The sequence below is a fragment of the Colletotrichum chrysophilum genome, assembly GCF_026319265.1.
Source record: "Colletotrichum chrysophilum strain AFK26 chromosome Unknown scaffold_10, whole genome shotgun sequence".
NCBI classification, from domain to species: domain Eukaryota; kingdom Fungi; phylum Ascomycota; class Sordariomycetes; order Glomerellales; family Glomerellaceae; genus Colletotrichum; species Colletotrichum chrysophilum.
Genome location: NW_026517297.1, coordinates 387,996 through 409,056, shown reverse-complemented (window position 1 = coordinate 409,056; position 21,061 = coordinate 387,996). Strand labels below are relative to the sequence as shown.

At 55.0% G+C, this 21,061-nt stretch overlaps 8 protein-coding genes across 8 annotated transcripts; 5 read left to right on the top strand and 3 right to left on the bottom strand.

Annotated features, from left to right (window-relative positions):
• Window positions 1-1,561: 1,561 nt before the first annotated feature.
• COL26b_002151 (uncharacterized protein) lies at window positions 1,562-3,013 on the top strand (the record flags this gene model as incomplete). The annotated part of the gene is made up of 3 exons (XM_053175080.1): window positions 1,562-1,700; window positions 1,753-2,081; window positions 2,144-3,013. 3 exons carry the CDS (start codon window positions 1,562-1,564, stop codon window positions 3,011-3,013), a joined length of 1,338 nt encoding a protein of 445 aa, XP_053041024.1.
• A 945-nt stretch (window positions 3,014-3,958) lies between these two features.
• On the top strand, window positions 3,959-4,889 carry COL26b_002150 (uncharacterized protein; the record flags this gene model as incomplete). The annotated part of the gene is made up of 2 exons (XM_053175079.1): window positions 3,959-4,155; window positions 4,265-4,889. 2 exons carry the CDS (start codon window positions 3,959-3,961, stop codon window positions 4,887-4,889), a joined length of 822 nt encoding a protein of 273 aa, XP_053041023.1.
• Window positions 4,890-5,035: 146 nt separating this feature from the next.
• Window positions 5,036-7,543, bottom strand: COL26b_002149 (uncharacterized protein; the record flags this gene model as incomplete). The annotated part of the gene is made up of 1 exon (XM_053175078.1): window positions 5,036-7,543. The coding sequence occupies one exon, from the start codon at window positions 7,541-7,543 to the stop codon at window positions 5,036-5,038; it is 2,508 nt and encodes an 835-aa protein (XP_053041022.1).
• Window positions 7,544-7,927: 384 nt separating this feature from the next.
• Window positions 7,928-9,787, bottom strand: COL26b_002148 (uncharacterized protein; the record flags this gene model as incomplete). Its single annotated transcript, XM_053175077.1, has 1 exon — window positions 7,928-9,787. One exon carries the CDS (start codon window positions 9,785-9,787, stop codon window positions 7,928-7,930), a length of 1,860 nt encoding a protein of 619 aa, XP_053041021.1.
• A 1,003-nt stretch (window positions 9,788-10,790) lies between these two features.
• On the top strand, window positions 10,791-11,821 carry COL26b_002147 (uncharacterized protein; the record flags this gene model as incomplete). Its single annotated transcript, XM_053175076.1, has 2 exons — window positions 10,791-10,835; window positions 10,895-11,821. The coding sequence occupies 2 exons, from the start codon at window positions 10,791-10,793 to the stop codon at window positions 11,819-11,821; spliced, it is 972 nt and encodes a 323-aa protein (XP_053041020.1).
• Window positions 11,822-13,177: 1,356 nt separating this feature from the next.
• Window positions 13,178-17,377, bottom strand: COL26b_002146 (uncharacterized protein; the record flags this gene model as incomplete). The annotated part of the gene is made up of 3 exons (XM_053175075.1): window positions 13,178-13,917; window positions 13,969-17,275; window positions 17,327-17,377. The coding sequence occupies 3 exons, from the start codon at window positions 17,375-17,377 to the stop codon at window positions 13,178-13,180; spliced, it is 4,098 nt and encodes a 1,365-aa protein (XP_053041019.1).
• Window positions 17,378-17,740: 363 nt separating this feature from the next.
• On the top strand, window positions 17,741-18,077 carry MIC10 (Mitochondrial inner membrane organizing system component; the record flags this gene model as incomplete). The annotated part of the gene is made up of 2 exons (XM_053175074.1): window positions 17,741-17,815; window positions 17,883-18,077. 2 exons carry the CDS (start codon window positions 17,741-17,743, stop codon window positions 18,075-18,077), a joined length of 270 nt encoding a protein of 89 aa, XP_053041018.1.
• Window positions 18,078-20,184: 2,107 nt separating this feature from the next.
• Window positions 20,185-21,005, top strand: COL26b_002144 (uncharacterized protein; the record flags this gene model as incomplete). The annotated part of the gene is made up of 2 exons (XM_053175073.1): window positions 20,185-20,556; window positions 20,631-21,005. The coding sequence occupies 2 exons, from the start codon at window positions 20,185-20,187 to the stop codon at window positions 21,003-21,005; spliced, it is 747 nt and encodes a 248-aa protein (XP_053041017.1).
• Window positions 21,006-21,061: the final 56 nt, after the last annotated feature.

The window sequence follows — 21,061 nt, the reverse complement described above, 5'->3', positions numbered from 1 at the left end:
TGTTGTCCTGCCTGGCCCCCATCGGCTTGTGTCGGCAGGTATCCACCAGGCCCGGAAGGCACCACCCACACCGTCGCCGGTTGCCCACCCGGAAGGTAGTGGCTTCCGTGGAAGGTACCTGACTGCCCTGGTGTACCGGCAGGTTCGACATTGGTCCAAGCTCCACGCAGCGGGCAGGCCCTGACGTGGAGGGGCACGAATTGGAAGTGGAGCTGGGTGAGGTCACACCAACCTTCCAGAAGCCCCCGCGTAAATCGGCACACGTGACGCGGAAGGGTTGCCTGCCCTACAGAGCTCGACCACTAAAACTTCCCCGACAGGCCTGGTCCTCCAGACGAACATCATCACCAACACCTCTCATCTCAAAGGACAAGTAAGTACAGCGCCCCCCACCCCACGGTCATCGGCACGACGGCGGCGCAGAGCTCGCGAAGCTGCCTGCGCTCCTGTCGGCTGCCCGATTGGCCCGGTCGCATTTCGCTGGCGACATCGACTAACCGGTCACCAGCTTCGTGGTCACGATGAGAGCCAAGTGGAGAAAGAAGCGCGTTCGCCGTCTCAAGCGCAAGAGAAGAAAGATGAGGGCTCGCTCGTAAGTTGCACAACACATCGCGGGCGCGAAACTGCCTGGCTGACAACTCTTTCAGCAAATAAACAACTCGCACCCTCCCCTCGACCATGACCATCTTCTGAGATGACGACACCAAACACCATCACGCGATACGCATAACGGAATTGCACTCGCCAGCTTCTGTCACCAGCGACTCAGTCTGTCTCGTTTACCGGGACGTCTATATTCACACTGCGAATTGGAACTATGGGACTTGGGGTCATGACGATGATCAGGCACGCAGTTCCGGCGGCCTTGATGAGGATTTGATGAAGAATGGACCTGCCAACTGCGGTCGGGATGACTTTACGATGAGGATGCAGTGTTTAGGACAGCTGAAACTACGACGTCACAATGACTTCGAACGCAATCAAATCATCAGTGAAACCACAATATGCTTCCTGCCTGCCATGTGTCCTGCCTCCCTCCGTGATACTGTTCGAGCTCTTCGTGGGCTCTTTGAAATCAGACATGGTGATGAGAATCATTTCACCAGTTGGCGCCAGTTCACAGACCTTCAGCTCCAGCTTTGCGATTGCGAGCCGCCATGGCAGACTCTATACCATGCGCGCGACTCATTGAGCGCCGCATCTAGTACACAATAACTGTATCAATTCATGTAGCCCGATGCCATTGATGAAGATGATGCGCAACAGCAATATTCGGCTTCAATTTCTTCTCGCGTGAGCTGCATTTTTCGTCAATTGAGTGCGCAGAGCTGTGACGTTCGCGCAGCTCCAAGTGGGGTCGGTGCATGCGCCGGTAGCGTCCAGCTTGTTCCACACCGCCTGCCTGTCAAGGTGGTCGCACGGATAAACGCCGGTTTGCCGACAAGGGACTTTTTTTTTTTTTTGAGGCGTCCAGAAAATTTCCAGCAGACTCGCAAGCCAACTACTAGACGTCCAACTACCACCGGTCCGCACCCGCCAGTACCCAGAGACAGCAGAGACGATGGCGGACGCCAACGGAAGAAAGAGAAAGAGAGACGGCGACGCCGCCGCCAAGTCGAAGAAGAAGCAGGCTACCGACATGCCGTCAAAATTTACCATCTCTTCGATTTCACAGGCCAAGCTCTGCCCACCTGTCGTTGGTACGTACGATCGTCTCCCTGCGATTATTCACCATTCGCTGACAGTTTGCAGCCTCTTCCCCCGGCATTAGGATATCAAAGAACACTCCTTTTACCCCATACGTCAAGTCAGACATTCAATTGTCAGGCAGGCGCAAACAGAAGACCCCCGCAGTGGCGCAGGACCTCGTTCTGCACTCGAATACTCACCAGACGATGGACTACACGGCCAGAGAAGACGGCAACGGCGACTCCGAAAAGTCGTTGAAGCACTACATTGGAGTGTTTGACCCGAAGACGGGCAAGCTGGAAGTGGTGGAAGCCAAGAAGATGGTGGTTCGGGGTACAGCTAGAGCCAAGCAGGCCTCGGATGAGGCGATGACTGCGCCAGCAGACTACCAGGTTCGTCTCTATCGTCCACGTATGCTGTGCATACTGTGTATACTGTTACTGACTACAATCAGAGCTTCTACGCGCTCAAGACCGATCTTGGTCAGACCTTCGGTACGAGGAAAGCCAAGAAGGCCATCGAGTCTGTCACACTCAACGCCATCGATCCCAACAAGGGCAAGGCTGGCGCTTCGCCCCGCAAGTCTACCGCCGCGGACAAGGCAACGCTCAAGCAGATCGGCGAGATCACCGCGACTATGGCGTCCAAGGAAGAGCTCCAAGACATCGTCGACCAGGCCAAGCCCGTCCCCCGTCCCAACCTCGAGGCCGACGCCATCCAGGACGTGTACGATCCCGACGAGTTCATCGGGCGCGAGGTCCTCGCCGCTGTCCCCGTCAAGGACTGGATCGAGCCCACCAAGAAGGGCGAGGACGTGCAGGTCTACTCTAGGCACGTGGCTGCGCGCGTCAAGAAGATTGTCGACACTGGAAACGTTACCAAGATCCGCCTTCTGCGCTACTTCTACTTCTTGTTCCTGTTCTATACGATGGCACAACCAGGAAAGCAACGCGGCACGAAGCGTGTCCCTCCTCGCGAAAAGCTCAAGGAGAAGCTCGCCCCGGCGCCCCAGGCTGTTATCGAGCAGATTCGTCGCAAGTTCTCAGACGGCGGCGAGATCCGCAAGTTCCACAGCGATTTGCTTATCGCGCACTGCTGCGCTTTGGCTTGTATCATCGATAACTTCGAGGTCGATACTTCTAAGCTGCGGGAGGATATGCGTCTCGATCAGAAGGATATGAATACCTACTTCTACGAGATTGGTGCCCGCGTAAAGCCTGTTGCCAGCAAGGAAAAGGGCAGCAAGCAGCAACACCACATTGCTAAATTGGCCCTGCCACTACAATTCCCCAAGCTCAGATCTCTCGCATCCAAGCGCCGCTAGGAGGGCGTCGCGGGCGATGAAAAAGAGGTTCAGAGGGCGCGCAGGGAGACAATTCCTTTGCGCCAGGCCTAAGCAGTGGCGAGAACAACTCACGAAGGCGACGGCGGCGGCGGCGGCGGCAGCGGCAGAAATAGCGGGGACGGACGACAGTAGCCGGGAGAAGCAGAACCTACGAAGACGGACGACGGAAACAGACGACGGGAGCAAACCATAGGGATGAAAAGTGACGAGGCCGGCGGCTGTGGCACCGGCACCGGCACCAAAAGTAGTCAGGAAGGACGGGGACGAGAAGCGACGGGGCCGAGAGACGACGGGGAAGGAAAGTGACAAGGGCCGGCGACAAAGGCACCGGAGCCGGACGACAGCGAGGACCAGAAGATCTGCCGGACTACCGACAACTTGCATACTCTATCTACATGGCTACCATGGCTTACCTATAGAAAGTGCACAACCCAAGTGCACACGCCAATTGATGACCAAAAGTTTCGTTTCATGAATCAGTCGTATATGAATCAGATGGCCCGGGGCAGCAATCACGTCGTTGGCCCGTGAAATATGAATCATTAGTACCGAGCCAGCAGCAATTGGGAGAAACGTTTCCCGATGTGCGCTGCCAGTACTGACGCTAACACCCCGCAGTGGCACCCCCGTCCTGCCGAGGCATCTCGGTGCAGTCGTGGTCCAGTGTGTGTGTGGGGTCCGGGGTAACTCTCCCCTGGCACAGCTCCTGTGTCTCTCATAAAACTAACCAACCACCTGCGGGTGAGCCGCTGTATCTATGTTTGTAGCCTATCTATTTCATGCGGTGAGCTTTCGGGTATTCCTGTAGCTCCCATTTATTTCATTCCAATATTACGATCAGAAGTGAAGTAAAGAAGAACCGAATTCGAAGACAACAGATTGTAGAAGAAAGACCACATAGACACCGGCAGATCAGAACACACAATGGCTAGTCCCGAGGATCCCGTCGTCTCGCTCGAGTACCGCGGCCGCGTCGCGCTGCTCACAATCGACAACGACCGCAAGCTCAATGCGATGTCGCAGCCACAGTACTACGACCTCGCCCAGAAGCTGCGCGAGATCGCCACACATGACGAGGTCTTCATCACCGTCCTGACGGCCAAGGGACGTTACTTTTCAGCGTGAGTTTTGTTCTCCGTTTTCAATTCAATTCAATTCATCTTATCCCAATCACTCGATTTACATCAAAAAGCTCCAAATAAGCAAGAAATGTAAACTAACATCAAAAAGCGGCGCCGACGTCTCCATCGCCCGCGAATCCCCTTCCGGCGCCGCCGCCCACAAGCACTGGCTCCAGGGCTTCGTCGCCTTCAACCTGAACATCACGCAGGCCTTCTACACGCACCCCAAGATCCTCGTCGTCGGCCTCAACGGGCCCGTCATCGGGCTCTCCGCCGCGCTCGTCTCCTTCGCCGACTTCATCTACGCCACGCCGTCCACCTTCCTGCTGACGCCCTTCTCGTCGCTCGGCCTCGTCGCCGAGGGCGGCGCCTCGCGCGCGCTCGTCACGCGGCTTGGCCTGCCCAAGGCCAACGAGGCGCTCATCATGAGCAAGCGCATCTCCGCCGAGGAGCTGCTGCACACGGGCTACGTCAACAAGGTCTTCGACTGCGGCAAGGGCGAGGACGCCAAGTTCCGCGACCTGGTGCTGCAGGAGGTCGATGAGAGGCTGGGCGCACACCTGATCGGGGACAGCCTGACGGGGATCAAGGCGCTCATCAGGCGGCCCGAGATGGAGATTATGGACCGGCAGAACTCGCAGGAGGTGTTTGCGGGTATTGAGAGGTTTATGAAGGGGATCCCGCAGGAGGAGTTTAGGAAGATTGCCAGTGGTGAGAAGAGGCACAAGTTGTAGATGAGTTAGAAGATTCTGCTTTGCTGTAGATATGTTACGTCGCAACAAAGGAAAGCTGTATTCTAGATCATGACTTTTTTTTCTCTATTTCATTCTCTCACTCTAGTGTGTGTATCTCATCGTACATGTGACCGGGTATCTTTACATCATGCGAGCAAGCCGAATAGCAGGTTCGTCTTCTTGTAGTAGTCTTGTGAAGACTTGTTGATGCGCTGTCGAGCTTCGCTGCTGTCCAGGCCTGTCTGCTGGTAGACCTTCTCCTCCACAGCCTCAAGCTCACTCTCCTTGCCCATCTTGGAAGCGTCGAGGAAACAGCGTAGATATGAGACGTCATAAAGCCACTGGGTGAAGAGATCCCGACGCTGCTGGGCGAGTTCGTCTGCTTTTGGCGACGGCGCAAGTTCGGCATCCTCCGTGGAAGCTCCCTCTTTCTTTTCTTCATCTTTTTTGTCTTCCGAAGATTCCTCTTCCTTACTCTCCTCGTTCTTAGTCCCCTCGGGAGTGTCTTCATTTTCTTGCTCCTTTGCCGGGTCTTCGGGCGCAGGCTCAGTCTTGTCGCCGTTGGTTTCGACATTCGCATCCTTCAAGTCGTTCGTCGCGATAGCCTCAAGCCACTTCTCGCAAAGCTGCTTGCTGAGATGCTGCTTCATTACACGAACGGCCACCGCACTCCAGAGATCCATACCCGCATCACTCATCTCCTTTGAAACATCCTTGAAGAACCGGAATAACGTAGGCGACGGCTGCGTCGGCAGCTCGGGGCTTCCCTCCCATAATGGCCGGCTTACCACGGTCGTTTGTGAAAGTCCTTGGTTGACGAAGGTTTCTATCGGCTTGGCGGCCACGGTGACTGACAGCTTCTCGTGAAGAGACGGCACCACAGTCAACCCGAAGCCCTTGACCGCGTCGAGTTTGGGCAGGCCTTGGCGCACGTCGCGGAGGATGCGGAGGAGGTACATGGCCACTCTGCCGCTGTTCGACGCACCCTCCTTTGTTTTCCACAGGCTCGTGAGCTTTTCGTCGAGTTCCTTGAACGCTTTGGCGAGTGTGGATTCGAGCTTTTCATGCAGCGTCCGCGGGTCGTCTTTGCTGAGAAGCTGCTGCCGCGCTTCGATCGTCTCCTCGTCCTCAATTTCATCAATGTCGTTGTCCCAGCGCTGCCTTCGAAGCTGCTCCACCACTTCGCCGACTTCATCGATGATACGCCGCCAAGATTGGAAGCCATTGACGGCCTTGGAAACCGAGTCATTGCGGCCATACATTCTTGCGACTAATTCTTGCAAGATGTGATCCGCTCCGTTGATCAAGTCGATATCAAAGCTCCGCACATTCCAGAGGTCCACGGTCTGATCCGTCACACCGTCCTGCCATGAGTCCAAAGTGGCCGCAACCTCAGACCCAATGATATGCAGCTTGTTGACCTTGACCTCGAGGACGTGCAGCATGTGCCCGTTGATGGCACCGCGTAATTCGTCTAGCATCTCGGAAGGATCAAAACCTCTCGCTTTGCCACCTTCGCGGATCCATAGCTGCAGCACGCTAGTACGCAGCTCCGTGATGGCCTTGAATTCCATCATCCGCTCCATCGTCTTCTTGAGCCCTTCGACAAGCACCTCACTGCCTTTCTTCGCCCAGCTAAAGAGCATATCGCGTGCCTGTGGGCCATCCAGGTCGTCGTAGCGGATGAAGGGCGTGAAGAACTGAATCTCCTCTCCGCACCATCGCTCATAGACGTCCAGGCGCAGACCCTCAAGCCTTTTGAGTGATGGGTCCGCCAGCAGAGGACTTTTCTTGAGATCGGACAAGGCGTTTGACAGCTTGAAAGGTACTAGAGCCTGGACATCGAGCAGGGCTTTGGTGTAGAGATTCAAACTCTTGAGAACGTCGCCTGCGCCTCGCTGGCGCTCATTGTCCTCAACCTCGAAGGACATGGCCATGGCAGCTCCTCTGACCCGGAGGAAGTGATCGACCACATCACGGGCTCCGGAGCTGGTAGCCAGACTGTACGCACACAACGCTTTCAAGACGTCCTCCTGCTTCGCAGACTCTCCAGTCTTCTCCATCAAGCCATCAATATTCCGCAGGAGCCGTTTCCTCAGCACGACCAGACTCTTTTTCGTAGCCTCAACGACGTGACTGACGTCGCCTTCCAAAGCCTTCTCCTCTCCCAAGCTTTTCACCAAAAGTCGGCTCAGCACCAGAACCTTGCTCGCCAATACGACCCTGTCCCCTCTGCTCAGCTCCAGGCTCCCGGCCCCAGACCCCTTGAGCACGCGTCCCACGACGAGCCCGCAAGCCTCGAGGAGTTTTGCCCTCGCAACGACGCCCACGTCCCCGCCGTACAGCTCCTTTATGCTCCCTTCGAAATTGCTCAGCCCAGCGACCTTTGATCCGACGACGCCGCGCCCGCAGCGCCCGCCCATGCGGCCCAGCACGCCCTGCACGGCGTCGTTGTCCTTCCGCATCTGGACAATCGTGTCGGCTGTCCCGAGGAGGTCGCGGTAGGAGCTACCGACCTGCGTGCGCAGGCGGCTCGCTTTTTCGTCTATTTCGACATGGAGGGATTTGTGTATCGCGCGGATTTGGGGGAGGGTGTAGTTGGAGGAGAAGATCTGGGCGGAGGACGTGAGTGTCGAGAGGTCTGGAGTCGCCATGTTGGGCGTGGTAATTGGCAATTATCGACTTCAAAGTGGCTTTCGTCAATTCGCTTCGCATGCGATTTAGCTTCCGGAGCCGTAGACTCCTTTGCGCAGGCGTCGCGCTTGCCTCGTGGTTGGTTTGTCTCACGAAGAGTTGCTGATGTTGGAAAGTTGAAGCTCTTCTGGCCAGATGGAAATTGGTGGGGCCAGCTGTCTTGGAGCTCGGGGGTACTTCGTATGCTGTCACGGCTGTGCACATCCCACTTACGGCAATCTCACTCGACCCCGGATGAATCAAACACACACTTGCTGCGATTAACACATGAAAACTTGTGATTATGCCTCCCAAGTCTTGGAAACTTCGTGTTAACTCCAATTCTATTTTCCGACCCAAAAAGCCTACAATTTCCTTGCCCTGACAATGCCCGTTGTGATACCGGACATTTCTCCGCCATAACCGCCCTTGGGCTCGCCTCCCTTCCATTGGGCCTTCATGCTCCTCAGCTTCTTCTGCTTCTCTGCGTACTGCATCTTCTTTTTCACACGCGGGTTGCGGTTCTCCTTCTTGCGCTTTGGCGTGAGACCCTTGTTCTTCTCGATGGCGTACGTGATCTTGCGCTTGCCGTCCGCCCCAACGACCTCCTGCTCGACAACGCGGTCCGCCTTGCCAGCCGCCTTGAGAGCGTCGTAGTATGCCTTGTTCTCCTCCTTCTTCTTCTTGGACTTGGCCGCGACCATGTCGTAGTACTCATCGTCACCATCACCACGCAGCGCGGCAGCGGTCCTGGCGTCGTCCTCGTCGCCGCTTCCCTCGTCTCCGAGGTCCGCGCCGTACTTGGAGCCCTTTTGTCCACGGCGCTCGGCCTCGGCATTGAGACGGGCCTGGCGGTCGCGGAGACGCTCGCGGTAGGGCAGATCGTGATCTCCACCGGCGTCGCGGCCGGCGTCGGTGCGCCTGTTGGCCTTTTGCACAATCTGGGAGGTGTAGAAGCGCAGGGACTTCTTGCGAGCGGCCTTGTCGGCAGCGGTGCGGGCGTCGAGGATTTCTTCCTCGCCAAAGTCCGAGTTGTCGTCCTCGTCGGCGGTCGTCTTGGCAGCCTTCTTCGCCTTCTTGGTCTTCTTGGACGGCTTGAGGAGGTCGTCGAGGTCTTTGAGAGAGTCTTCGACAGCCTGTGCTTGCTTCTTCTTGGCCTTGGAGGCCTTCTCGAGCTTTCTGAGCCTGCGAGCTTCCTCTCTTGCGGCGGCAATCGCAGCGTCGTCTTCGTCCTCCTCGGGAATGACTGCTTCCTCTTCCGAGACGTCCATCGAGTCGACCGGGGCGGCTGGCCTGACGGTCTTTACTTGTTGCCAGGCCTCGCGGCACTCGAGAAGTGTTTCCATGACCTCGTGGTCACGGAGCTCCGCAGGATCCAGAGTCTTTTGTGTTGATGAACCGTCGCGGGATGGTGATGTGAGAATGGCGAAGTAGCTTGCGAGAGCGGCGACGTAGCACCCCAGAATCCAGTATTTGACAGCCTCGAGCGATTGGCTGGACTTGCCATGTGCCTCCTTCTGAAGGGTGACAAGCTGCGGTTGCAGGTCCTGGAACTCGTTCACCAAGTGCTCAAATTCGGGGTATTTGCTTTGGAGCATCTTCCTGCGCTCTTCGGGGCCCATGTCGTCTGTGATCTCGATGTCCTTAAGAACCTCGGTGACAACCTCCTGGTCCTCGGCTTCGTCAGGCTTGGAAGCCAGCCACTCTCCTTCGTCGAACAAGAAGTCCTCCTCGGACATCTTGGCCAGCTTCTTCTGCTGCAGGCGCTTGGCCTCAGCCTCTTCCTCGAGGGCGTCGGCCTCCGTCTCGATCTGGTCGGCATTGTAGTACTCCTTCTTCGAGGATCCCCACCAGCTTGGGTCGGCCTCGTCTCCTTCACCCTCTTCCTCTTCATCGGACTCAGCAACAGCCTGCCCCTTCTTCGCGGCCTTTTTGGCCTTCTTCAGCTCCGCCTTCCTTTCCTCTTCCTCGGAGTCGTCGCCGTCGTCAAAGTCCAAGACCTCCTCGTCCGAGTGCTCCAAGAACTTATCCTCCTCTTCGTCCCTCTTTCTCCTTTTCGACTTGGGCTGCTCGTCGAACATGATCTTGTCGCGGTTCATGAAGTACTCGTCCTCGGAATCGGCAACATCTTCGTAGGTGGTGATGGGACCAAGGCGAGCGTCGGCGGGGTCGAGCTCCTTGGGGCCGGTGCGCGCGGGCGCAGAGGCCTTTCTCTTCTTGGCCATTTTGTGTTTACCGGCTGGGTGTCTAGAGAGTCTAGAATCGGTTCGAGTGTGACGGGCGGCCGGATTGCTGGTGGGAATCAGACGTCGAGACGGACACCAGATGGGGCGAGTTCAAGATGCAGCTGCCGATTGCAAAAAATGTTCTTGGTTCACTGCACCGAGCGCAGAACTTTTTAGTGGAGACAGTTATTGGCGTCGTCGCTCATTGGTTGAATGGCCCAGCTAATAGTGGGGCTAACCCAGCCAATGCGACTCGGCTTCATTGAAGATGAAGATGCCTTCTTCGCATGGCTCTGTAAGTGTAGATATTTGCGAATACAATTGAGACGACGGAGGTCACTCTTGATTAGATTTTAGGTGTTTGAGTTATCTTACCTCCATGGAATTGATACAGAGTCTTCTGTTGAGTTTAAGGCAAGCTATGCAACATCCACCAAGAACGCACGAGTTAAACGAAAGTTCATCGGAAAACACTTGGGCGGGCTTCTTCTACTAGATTTCTTTAGCTAAGATTTGGCCAAGCTTCCTACATCGGCAATGCAGTTAAGGTCTATTTAACGTCTCGAGGCATCCAAACTTGAGTCCATCTACCGGCTAACCGCCATCGATTTTCTCCAAGATGGATCCATCTTACCTGGAGAAGTACATCGTACCCTTGGTCCAGGGGAGAGGCGCACTAAGACGGCCTGAAGCGCATCAAGGACCCCACTAACACGGACCACGGCGGGAGCTGCATTGTGAACCCCTCGAATGAGGTGAGCTTAACCCCGTCTACCACTCAACGGCTTTCTCCTGACCGACGCGTGCGCCCGACTACCTATCGCACGACAGTGCCCCCGAATAAGCCGAGGACATCTGCTATAAGCATTGACGCCCCCTTGCATCCTGCCTAGCGGCAAGCTGTCCTCTTCGCTCCTGATCACGCTCGATCGGTATGGAAAACGTATCACAAGCTGTGTGGGTAGCTCTGGGAGGTCTCGCAGCTGTCCTCTTCGCCTCCGCCATGGGTCTATTTAACTGGAAGAACCACATGCCCGTTGAGGGCAAGGTGAGTCTGCGTCTCCAAGCATCGCAAATGTCGTCTCCTAACGTGCAATCCCCCCTAAGACCATCCTCCTGACTGGCGCGTCAGAGGGAATGGGCCGCAGCGTCGCCCTCCAACTCGCCGCAAAGGGCGCGAACCTCGCCCTCGTCGCTCGCAACGCCGCCCGTCTCGAAGAGCTCGTCACCGAGTGCAAAGCCGCCGCCAAGAACCCCTCCACCCAGCGCTTCACCTTCTTCACCGCCGACATTACCCTCGAGAACTACGCCGCGCCCCTGCTCGCCGACGTCAAGGCCTGGAACGACGGCCGCAGCCCTGATATTGTTTGGTGCATCGCCGGCATGGCCAGCACGGGCTTCTGGATCGAGACCCCCTTCGCGCAGACCCGCCGCAACATGGATGTCAACTTTTACGGCACGGCGGAGATGGCGCATGCTATTCTAAGGGAGTGGCTGGCGGTCGATGCGCCGGTCGAGAAGGAGCCGAAGCATCTGATCATGACTACGAGTGTGGTGGCCTTCTTCACCGTTGCGGGATACGGGCCGTATGCTCCGTCCAAGTGGGCCATTCGTGGCCTGGCCGACACGCTTTCGCAGGAGCTGCTGCTGTACCCGCAGAACGTCAAGATTCACGTCGTGTTCCCTGGAACCATCACCAGCCCTGGTCTGGAGAAGGAGAACTTGACCAAGCCCCAGATCACGCACCAATTGGAGGAGCTTGACCCCGTACAGTCGCCTGAAGAGGTGGCTAGGTTGTCTATCAAGGGTTTGGAGAGAGGAGACTACTTCGTCACGGTGGCCTTCTTGGGCAGCCTCATGAAGTGGAGTGGTCTTGGAGGCTCTATCCGTAACAACTGGGTGGTCGACACCTTCATGATTTGGATTACCTCGTGGGTCTGGGTGTTCATGCTGCCTGATATCATGAGGCAATGCAGGAACTATGGCAAGAAGCACGGCCATCCTGCCACCTACCCCAAGCCCAAGGCGGCTTGAGCGCGGGGTGCTATGTATGATGGGAATGGTTGATACCCTTAATATTTAATACAAAAGTCACATGTTGATAAGAAGGATGTTTGTTGCGACTACTCGAATTTTAGACGAAGGAAATATTGCCAGTAACCTTAGGCTACCCAACACGACAGCCCTTGCATGGAATCGAAAGTCCTGGTAGGTGAGGTGCAAAATCCACCAACACTAACAAGAGAACGTCGCCGGTCTCCCTCGAAACGAATACTAAGCCTTCACTTCGTCCTCTTTTAGGACCCGAAGGTGACATTTACTAGACGAGAGCCCTGACGGAAATTGCCATACAAACTTTGCAGCCGTCAACAAAGCTCTGCCAGGATTGAATGATCGCCGCCGTCCAGCAACCCTGAACTTCGGCCTTGAATGGCATCTATTCATTGATCATTCCACTGACACTCAGTTTGAAGAGTCTCAAGGGGATTGCTTTTTATCCAACGGATCTCCAACACCGCCATCGCTTTTGACACATGACCAGGCCACAGTAACACTTGCAAGCGAACAAAGTGAGGACATCGAATTCTTGGTTGGGATGTTTCCATTACGATCCTGTCAAAGTCCGATTTATATACGTACATTAACTGTACGTTACCGTTTCCCATATCTTACTCTGCTAGTCCTATACTGGCCAGCTTTCAGTTATGTATTAGCAGCCTTTTAAATATGCCTGCGCACGACCTCTATTCGTTGAGAACACCAATCTTAGGGGTTTTGAGAGAAGAAATATATGCTTACTTTCTGGACTGCGATGATTTTTTACCGCAAATTGATTCTGTCTGTTGTTCAGGAAGGTATTCATCATATATACGAACAACGAAGGTGAGAACCAGATGGCGCGCCAGTAAGCAGGAGGAGTCACAGCCTCATGAATTGGTCTCTATACAGCCATTCCCGGCAATGCACCTCAACCAGTCGTGCGTCCTTTTGGTACTATAGCAATTACGAAATGTTGCACCACATTCGATTGGTGTTGCAGGTTAGTCATCTTGGAGTCTAATGAAGGGGTCATCGCTGTTATAATGCTGCATACTGTTGCGTGCCACTGAGCATCGTTGCTACGAGGCTCACAGCCAGAGCTCGAGTACTTCGGGACATTTCTCAACCTAATACTTGCATCTCGAGAGTTCGAGGAGCCCGCAACGAAGCTTGTTCCTGAACAACCGAAGTCCTCTCCTGTTTGCATTGATCCAACAAGTTTCCTAGACGGTGATGAGATGCACAATCAGACAAAAAGATATCACAAGACTTGAAACTCTGGAAGGCAGAAATGCTGTATTATATCTAGGGTATCTTGCACACGGCCACCACAATCCCTCTTGGCCTTTTTTACACACCGCTCCACTTCCCAAACTTGGAATACCTCCTGTACATCTCCCTCAAAATCGCTCTTCCGCTAGCATCCATGGCATCGTTCAAAATCTTCCTCACCTCAATCGGCGTAATATCAAACACGGAGTTCATACCCGGCTCAAGCGCCTCGCGGACATCCCTCGGGACATCCACGTCAAGCTGCATCTTGACATACGCCATGAGTACGAGGTACATGTGTCGGCCGGCAGACCTCTTGGCCGCATCGGTTGCGGAGTCGAGGGCGCTGAGGTGCTGCACGCGCGACACGGCGGCGGCGGCAGGCTCGCAGACCAAGGTGACCAGGCGGGTGAACTGCGCGGCGTGCTTCGCGCGGACAGCTGCGGAGGTCTGTTGGCGGGACAGGGCTCCAAGAAGGGCTTCCAGGGTTGAGACGAGGATGTGGTAGTGGCCCTCGAGACGGAGGCGATGCTTCTTGATAATCACCTCCATCAGTTTGCAAAGCCACTGGTAGACGCTGGGCGAGGCGTCGAGGAGGTTGTTCGGGTCGGTGGCGACGATGACGGCTGTGGTGCTGAGGGTGGTCTCAATGTTCCACTGCGTCATTGAGTTGGACTTGATGTCGAGCAGCTGCTGGAGGACTTCGGCTGTTCTGACGAATTCGCGGACGGTCTTGGCCTTGGTGAGGTATCTGATCAAAGAGCCGTGTGCGGTTGCCAGATCGAATGTCTTGGACTTCTCAAGGCCGGTTGGTGCTTCTGTGTTGCGTGTTAGCCTGAGATTGGCGACTGTGGTAGGATGCGACTTACCCGTCATCTGAGCGATGACACGGCGAATAGCCAGGAGCTGGCCTTCTGTTGATGCACCGGCCTTGGTAGCAGAGTCTTCCTTCACGCCTTCGAGGAGGCTTTGGATGTAAATAAGCTTCTCGCTGTAATCAAGTCCAGCAACTACAGCGTCAATACAATCCTCCAGAATAGCTTGGCGGTTGAAGTCGGACAGCGGATCAGGAGCCGGTCCACTGGGGAGGGGTGTAGCCACGGCGCTGCTGAAGAGCTCGTTGAACGAGATTGGGCGAGGGTCGGCAAGTTGCGATGGGAAACGTTTAATGAGGAAGGATCGCAGCTTCCAGCCGCTCAGGTGCCCGTTTGCGACGGCCTGCTGGCTTGCCTCTTCCAATTGGGACATCTTGACTTTCATTTGTTTGACGGCAGCGTCAGGCAAAGTTTCGGCAGCGTCCAGAGCAATTAACAACCGGTTGACTACAGTCTTGTCGACCTTCTGTTTGCGAGATGCCTTCGCAAAGTCGCCCAGGGCTTCTTGTACCCTGCTAGCAAGTGCGGAGGCAGTCTTGTCGACGTCGATGACAGCCGTCTTTTCCTTCGCGCCAGCATCAGGTAACACCACAGACAGGAGGGCCTTGAGGAGAGTCATCTGAGCAAAGGACTCGGCACTGGCAACATCCCCCAGTAGACTGGAAACTTTCTCGAAATATTGCACACGGTACTCTTGATGATCGTTCATCTGTCGAATAGTCGCCGTTGACAGACTGCCAAGAAGCAGGGACAACCCAACAGCCACCTTTGAGTTGTTCTCAGTGCAGGCTGTCGAGATCGAGGCAGCAATCTTTTGGAGATCTGAGAATGCCATGTCCTTGTAAAACGTCGGTTTCCTCATGATCTTGTCGACCAGCCCAAGAACCAAACTTGAATGCTCCGGGCTTATGTTTTTGACGGCTTGGATCTTGTGAATCAAGATTTCCATAATGCGCTCCCGCTGTTGTCTCGTCAACGCTTCATCGGGCACCCTCGAGAGCTCAACCATAGCCGTCCTGCTTCGCTTCTCAGTCCAGGGAGACGACTTTCCAGAAACCTGCGCGATAATTTCGATAGTGTGGTCAACGACTCCAGCCGTCAGCTTTCGGTCGCGCAGGTTATTTTCATTTGAGAAGACAGAATCCAGCACGTTTCCAAGCCGCGATTCGCTGTCGTTCTTGTCGCCAAGAAGCTTTTGTAGGTACTCTGGCATGGAACCAGATGACTTTGAGAGCAGCGAAACAAGTCTGGACGCAGCCAGCGGGTACTCGGCGCAGAACTTGGACGCATTGGAGGTGTCTGAAGCCAAAGAATCCCGCGATTCCAGCAGCTCTTTCACATCATCGAGCTTCACCTTCTTCAACAACCTCTCCACGAACGATGTGAGGAGCGAAGCGAGATCAGCCTGGTCACGGCCATCGGGGTACATGGCTAACCAGAACTGATACGCACACTCCAGAGCCTCGCAAGCATCCTCGTCCTCGAACTTGGCCTTTTGCAGTGCCTTCGTCAGATCGGCGCGAACGTTGTCCCAAAGCTTGGTCGCTCCTTCGTAGTCCACCCACGACACTGTCTTTGCGATGATCCTCCACCGCAAGGAGCGGATATCTGAAGGAACCTTGCCAGATGACCATACTTTAAGGGTCAAATCTGACAGTTGCGTGCCAATCGCATCAGCGTAATCATCGTTGGTTACAGCGCTGGCAATTGTGTTAAGGAAGATGAGCACTGCTGCGGGTCGAAGAGTCTCTTGGTTCTCAACCCATTCCAGGAGGCTCGTCAATTGCTTCGTAGTCAACGATTTCTCGATGCCGCCGATGAGAGTAGGGCTACGGTGGACTCGAGTAAACCAGACAGGCCTATCTTCGGAACGCAGAGTCTTATCCTCAAATTTGGAAAGCTGGTCGAACCACTTCTTCAGGAAGGTAGATAAATCACGGGCGCTTTCGAAGCCAGTGATCAGCGACGCAATCAGCTCGTTCATGGACACCTCGCTTGCCTCAGCGCCAGCAACAGTAATTCTATCGCAAACTTGATCAAAGAGCTCCATTCCCTCCTCGGATTGCAGGAAAACATCCGCGTCGCATTTAGCGATGAGAGAAAGGAGTGTCCAGTCGGTTTCGCTGGGGCTGCCAGTTATGGCATAATTACTGCACGCCATACGCAGGTCGTCCAAGGCAATACGGGCCTTGTGTTCGATCGCTTCTTCCAAGATCGATGTCATAACGCGCGCCTTTTCGCTGTTGGATAGTTGTCTGTTTGCACGCTCAGACAATCTGAACACCTCTTGCATCCAGGCGTCATTGGCTTTGGATGTGGTGAGTCCCCCAACAACCTGCGGCGCGGCCGAGGCCAAGCTGTAAATTACGGGCACCGAAACGGATGCGATACTTTGCAATATGCTGAAGGCGCGAGTGACAATCTCGAGGTCGGTTTTGTTGAAGTATGCTGATCTCGCAGGAAGAATGAGGTTGCGCTGCAGGAACTTCTCCAGCTCGCGCGTCCAGAACTTGGCCACTGCATCGCCCACAGCAGCGCCCTGCTTGAGTCTACCCAGAATGGAGAATGAGGCACGGGAGAAGTGTGTGGCTACCTCAAGCGCATCGGCGCTTCCCTGAAGATGCAGGTCCCATGCAGAAGAGAAGACTTTGACCCAGGACTCCTGGCCCTCGAACTGTTCGCCATCAGCGACGGCCAGCGATTGGTTGCAGAGCGACAGTAGAGGCGACAGGTATTCAACAGCATCGGCCGCAGGTTGCGCGAAAAGCGCCTTGATGTGCTCCGCCCCCATCCTGTCGTGCGCAGACCATTGCGCCGCCGGATCCAGTCGCGCCAGGAGTATCTTCAAAGCACTGAAAATAGCCTCGCCAGTCGCCAGACAGCCATCGCTAGATTTCAGACTCTGCAATTCGAACTTTGCAGCGCCGGCTCTTTTCCTCTTCTTCGAGTCTGTTGTGTCGGCCTCGGTGCTAGGCTTTGCGACATCCTTCAGCGTTTGCTGAAGAACGGCCATAAACTTTCGATCGGCGAGGGATTTTGCGAGAGAGAAGAGAGGTATTCTCTGGAACGAGCAGCCGAGGATGCGCCACGTCAAAGGGAATCGTCGGACAATCTCTGCTTCGTCGTTGTTCGTCTTCATCGTCTTAAGGAGCCATCGCAGAACGCTCTCCTCGGCAGCGGAGAACTGGCTCTGACCGGAGGATGTGAGCTGCTTCCACAGCCGATCGAGCTTTTCGCCATTGGCGCCGGGGCCAGTTTGATCGAGAGATCGCACAGTCTTAACCAAGTCCCTGTCTGCCGTCTTTGGATTGTCAGTACGTCAGAATGCACAGTTGGTCGATATTGGACTTACAATGGTCTCTGACGACCTGTCAGGACTCGCATCGGTCATTTCGACATCCATGGCGACCGTGCGACAGAAAAGGAACCCGGCAGACGTATGTTGTCTCTAAACAGGTAAATGTTTAAGTCGGCATCAACTCCCCGCGATGTTTGGCTTGAGCTTTCCCAAAATTTCGGGATTCTGCCGCCCCACCCAATCGCATCCAGTCACCGAATCTCACCGAGGTCTCACCGCCCTCGGGTGTTCAACATCAATTTGCCGGGTCTCTCCGAAAACATCATTTGGATCAAATCCACAGTTGAAGCTCCAAACCCGGACACCCACCAGTGCGTATCTAGTCAATTGCGTGAGTGTCGACGCCCAAAGCTGCAGCAGGCCGCATTGACGCTGACCAACATCTTTCCAGGGCTACCGACGACGACCATGGCTGAGAAATCCGTTCCCCCTTCCCCGAGCGCTGTCGCGCGACCCGTCAGTGAGGCACTTCTCAACGAGAAGGTTAGCTAGCTCCCCACTTCTAGATACACCAGAGGATTCGGCTGTTTCTGACATCTTGTTCTTGTAGTGGGACCACTGCCTGTCCAACCTCCTCGTCAAGTCCACCCTCGGCCTCGGCTTCGGCGTCGTCTTCTCAGTCCTCCTGTTCAAACGCAGAGCGTGGCCTGCGTTCATCGGTGTTGGTTTCGGAGCTGGACGTGCGTACGAGGAGTGCAACTCTAGCCTGAAGCAGGCCGCCAGGGAGATCAGGAAGCAGGCATAGGTCATGCCTTGGACCACCGTCGAAACGAGACAGACCGGAAGAACGGAGGCGAACTTTCGAACGACCGGAATGACACACGCTGTACAAAACCAACTACGTCACACGAGCACGTGAAGCTCGCCGGGGAAAGCCAGGAGCCGGCGCGTGCCCCCGTCGAGATCACCCTTTTTGGAGTCGGCATTGCTAGATTAGGACGGGGAAGAGCGATGGGAATAGAGCCATTTTCTTTGTTTGTCTACTCTGTTCGTGCCATGCTGCTTGCGTACTGCTACCCCACGAGGTCGAAAGTGGAGGGTGTTCTGAAATTTCTGTGTTCCTGGATGTTCCCGCCGTTCTGCCTTCAAAAGGAATAGGGAGATGTGCGGTGTTCAACCAAGCCCTGGTATGTGTTCCGAAGAGCAACCGTTATCCATCTCTGCCAAGGCGATGACCGAACCCAGTCGCCATCACCAGAGTTCTGACCGCTGCCTATACACCTGTATATCATTACCACCGATGTGCCTTTCGAAGTTTAAAGGTGTCATTGCTCGTAGGAAGGGATTTCACTGTCCCAGGGATCAAGATGCTCTCGAAGTCCACTGAAGAATGGTGATGCAGCATGTGATCGATGGATCCTAGTACATCCCCAAAAGACGTCTCTTTCGTTCTCCCTTAAGAACAGCAGAATCAGTAGAACTGGAAGCCCGCTGCCGCATCCTGCATTCCTTTCGCCTGGACAAGATGAGGTAGAGGGCGACAGTGATAGATACGGCCAAAGCTATGCTGACGAAGACAAGAGCAGCAATTTTCCAGCCTGATATGCCCTGGCTAGGACCAATTCCTCGTTCGTCGACCTCCCGGCTTTGATGTAGACCATCGATGGCGGCGCCTGTGGCGAGCTGGATGATTTTCGTGCTGACGGGCCGGGGGGCGTGACCGCTGCCTTGGTGAAGATGTGGTCTTGTTGTTAGATTGACCCCGGGTTGGGTATCGTTGGCGAGAGCCAGCTTGAGGGTTACAGATGTCATGGCGACATAAAACTATGTTCCAAAATGATACTTCGTTTCCAGGATTTAGGCAAAGACGTGTAGGATTGTTGAGAGTCGTAGATGATCAGGGCTGAGGGTGATCGACGGAATTGCGGAATGCTTGCTGCTTCCCAATCACCATTGTGAACTTTACCGAAGCTCAGTCGCTCTTTCTGCGATGAACCAGACCAAGTCTGCAAACGCAGGAAACTATGACCAGCAAGGTAGGCTCGCCTTCAATGACACAAGATACCTTCCGGGTACTCTTGGCAATGGCACTGGCATAATTCGTCTTTCAGGAGGCACTGACCGGCAGAGATCAATTGGAAGCTTTTACATTGCTGCTACCAACCTCATCTTGACCATTTTTAGGAACGCACTCGAGCAGCAAATGCAATCCACACGTTTCGTCACTTATAACAGGTCAGCGCCGAATTCCACACTCAGTGATCATTCGATCTTTGTTGACGTACTAAATCTGTTGTAGTGCCACTTATAAACACTTCCAAACTCGTGATATCAATTGGCTGCATAATTTTGACCGGACTCATTGCGGGTTGTCGAGACTGGCGGTTGACCAGACCCTAGAAAGCCGGGGCAGCTCGGCGATTGCAGCGTCTCCGATCTGAAGTACTCCACAGATCCGAACAACCGGCTCCGACAACCTCAATAACCGAGCCAACAATCTTTCAGATCTGGTCAAACATGCAAATACCTTGGTTCTTAGCGGAGATTCCGTTGCCCGGATAGAAGCCATTGAAACGGTAACGTGTAAGCTCGATCACAGATCTTTATGTCGGCCAATGGGCAAACCAGCCGCACCGCCGCCAGAGCTTCATATATGAGTAGAAATCCGTAAACAACGATTGGACAACAGACATCCTTCGAGCTCCCCCAGAGCTGACTAATTTCCCCCGAACTGCCCCCCAATGCCAACTGCCGCCACCTACCGCCCACCACCTTTTACATCATAAGCTGTGCTACACCCGGTAGGTAGCCGGAGCTGCCACCCTCTGTCTGCAGGTCAAATTTCTCCAAACCCGGCCCTCCACCTGCGACTTCAACGAGCGCATCCGACACCCCCCGAATACGCAGCAAATATGGCAACATCACTGCGCTGCCTCCACGCGCCTTCGAGCGCAAACGTTTTTGTGCAGCTTGCATGCCGCTCGGTGCCGACTCCGACGACGGCTAGCGCCCCGATTCTCTCGGTTCTGATTCCGAGGTGGAATACCGCCACCGACACCACGACAAATCACCCCGGCGGGGCGAGGAAGCACAGTACCGAAGCTCTTTCAAGGACAAGGCCGACGCCACAGAATTTTGCGAGGAGAAACGCGGCAACAAAGCACCAACAGATCCGCAAGTTTACGGCTTCGGCGACGAGGCGGCAGACGAGATGTGTCTATAACCCGCAAAACGACGAGGACGGGAAGGCGATGGTGCTTGAGATCACAGACAGGGCGGGCAAGGTATGTCCTTTGGTTTTGCCTCGTTGCGAGGCTTGCTGAGACCTGCGCGGAAATGGCTAACACAAGCTCCACAGCGTCTGGCCGACATCATGAAGAAGGACAACAACCCGAACCTCGCGCTCAGGATACAAGTAGAGAGCGGCGGCTGCCACGGCTTCCAGTACCTCATGAGCCTAGTGACCCTCCCAGGGACCGAGAACGTGGAGGACTGGTCAAAGGTCGTTGGAGAGGAGGATACGGTATTCCAGTACCTTCCCGAGGGCGCGGACCCTTCGGCGGCGACATTTGGGGGACCAAAGGTGGTGATTGACGAGCCGTCCTTGGATCTGTTGAAGGGAAGCAAGGTGGATTTCACGATGGAACTCATCGGCTCCCAGTTCAAGATCACGGATAACCCATACGCCACGAGCAGTTGCGGATGCGGGACGAGCTTCGACATCAAGATTTGAGGCATGAGTCAGCAGGGGGACCTGTACTACCTACGTACTAATATCAAGAGGGGGAC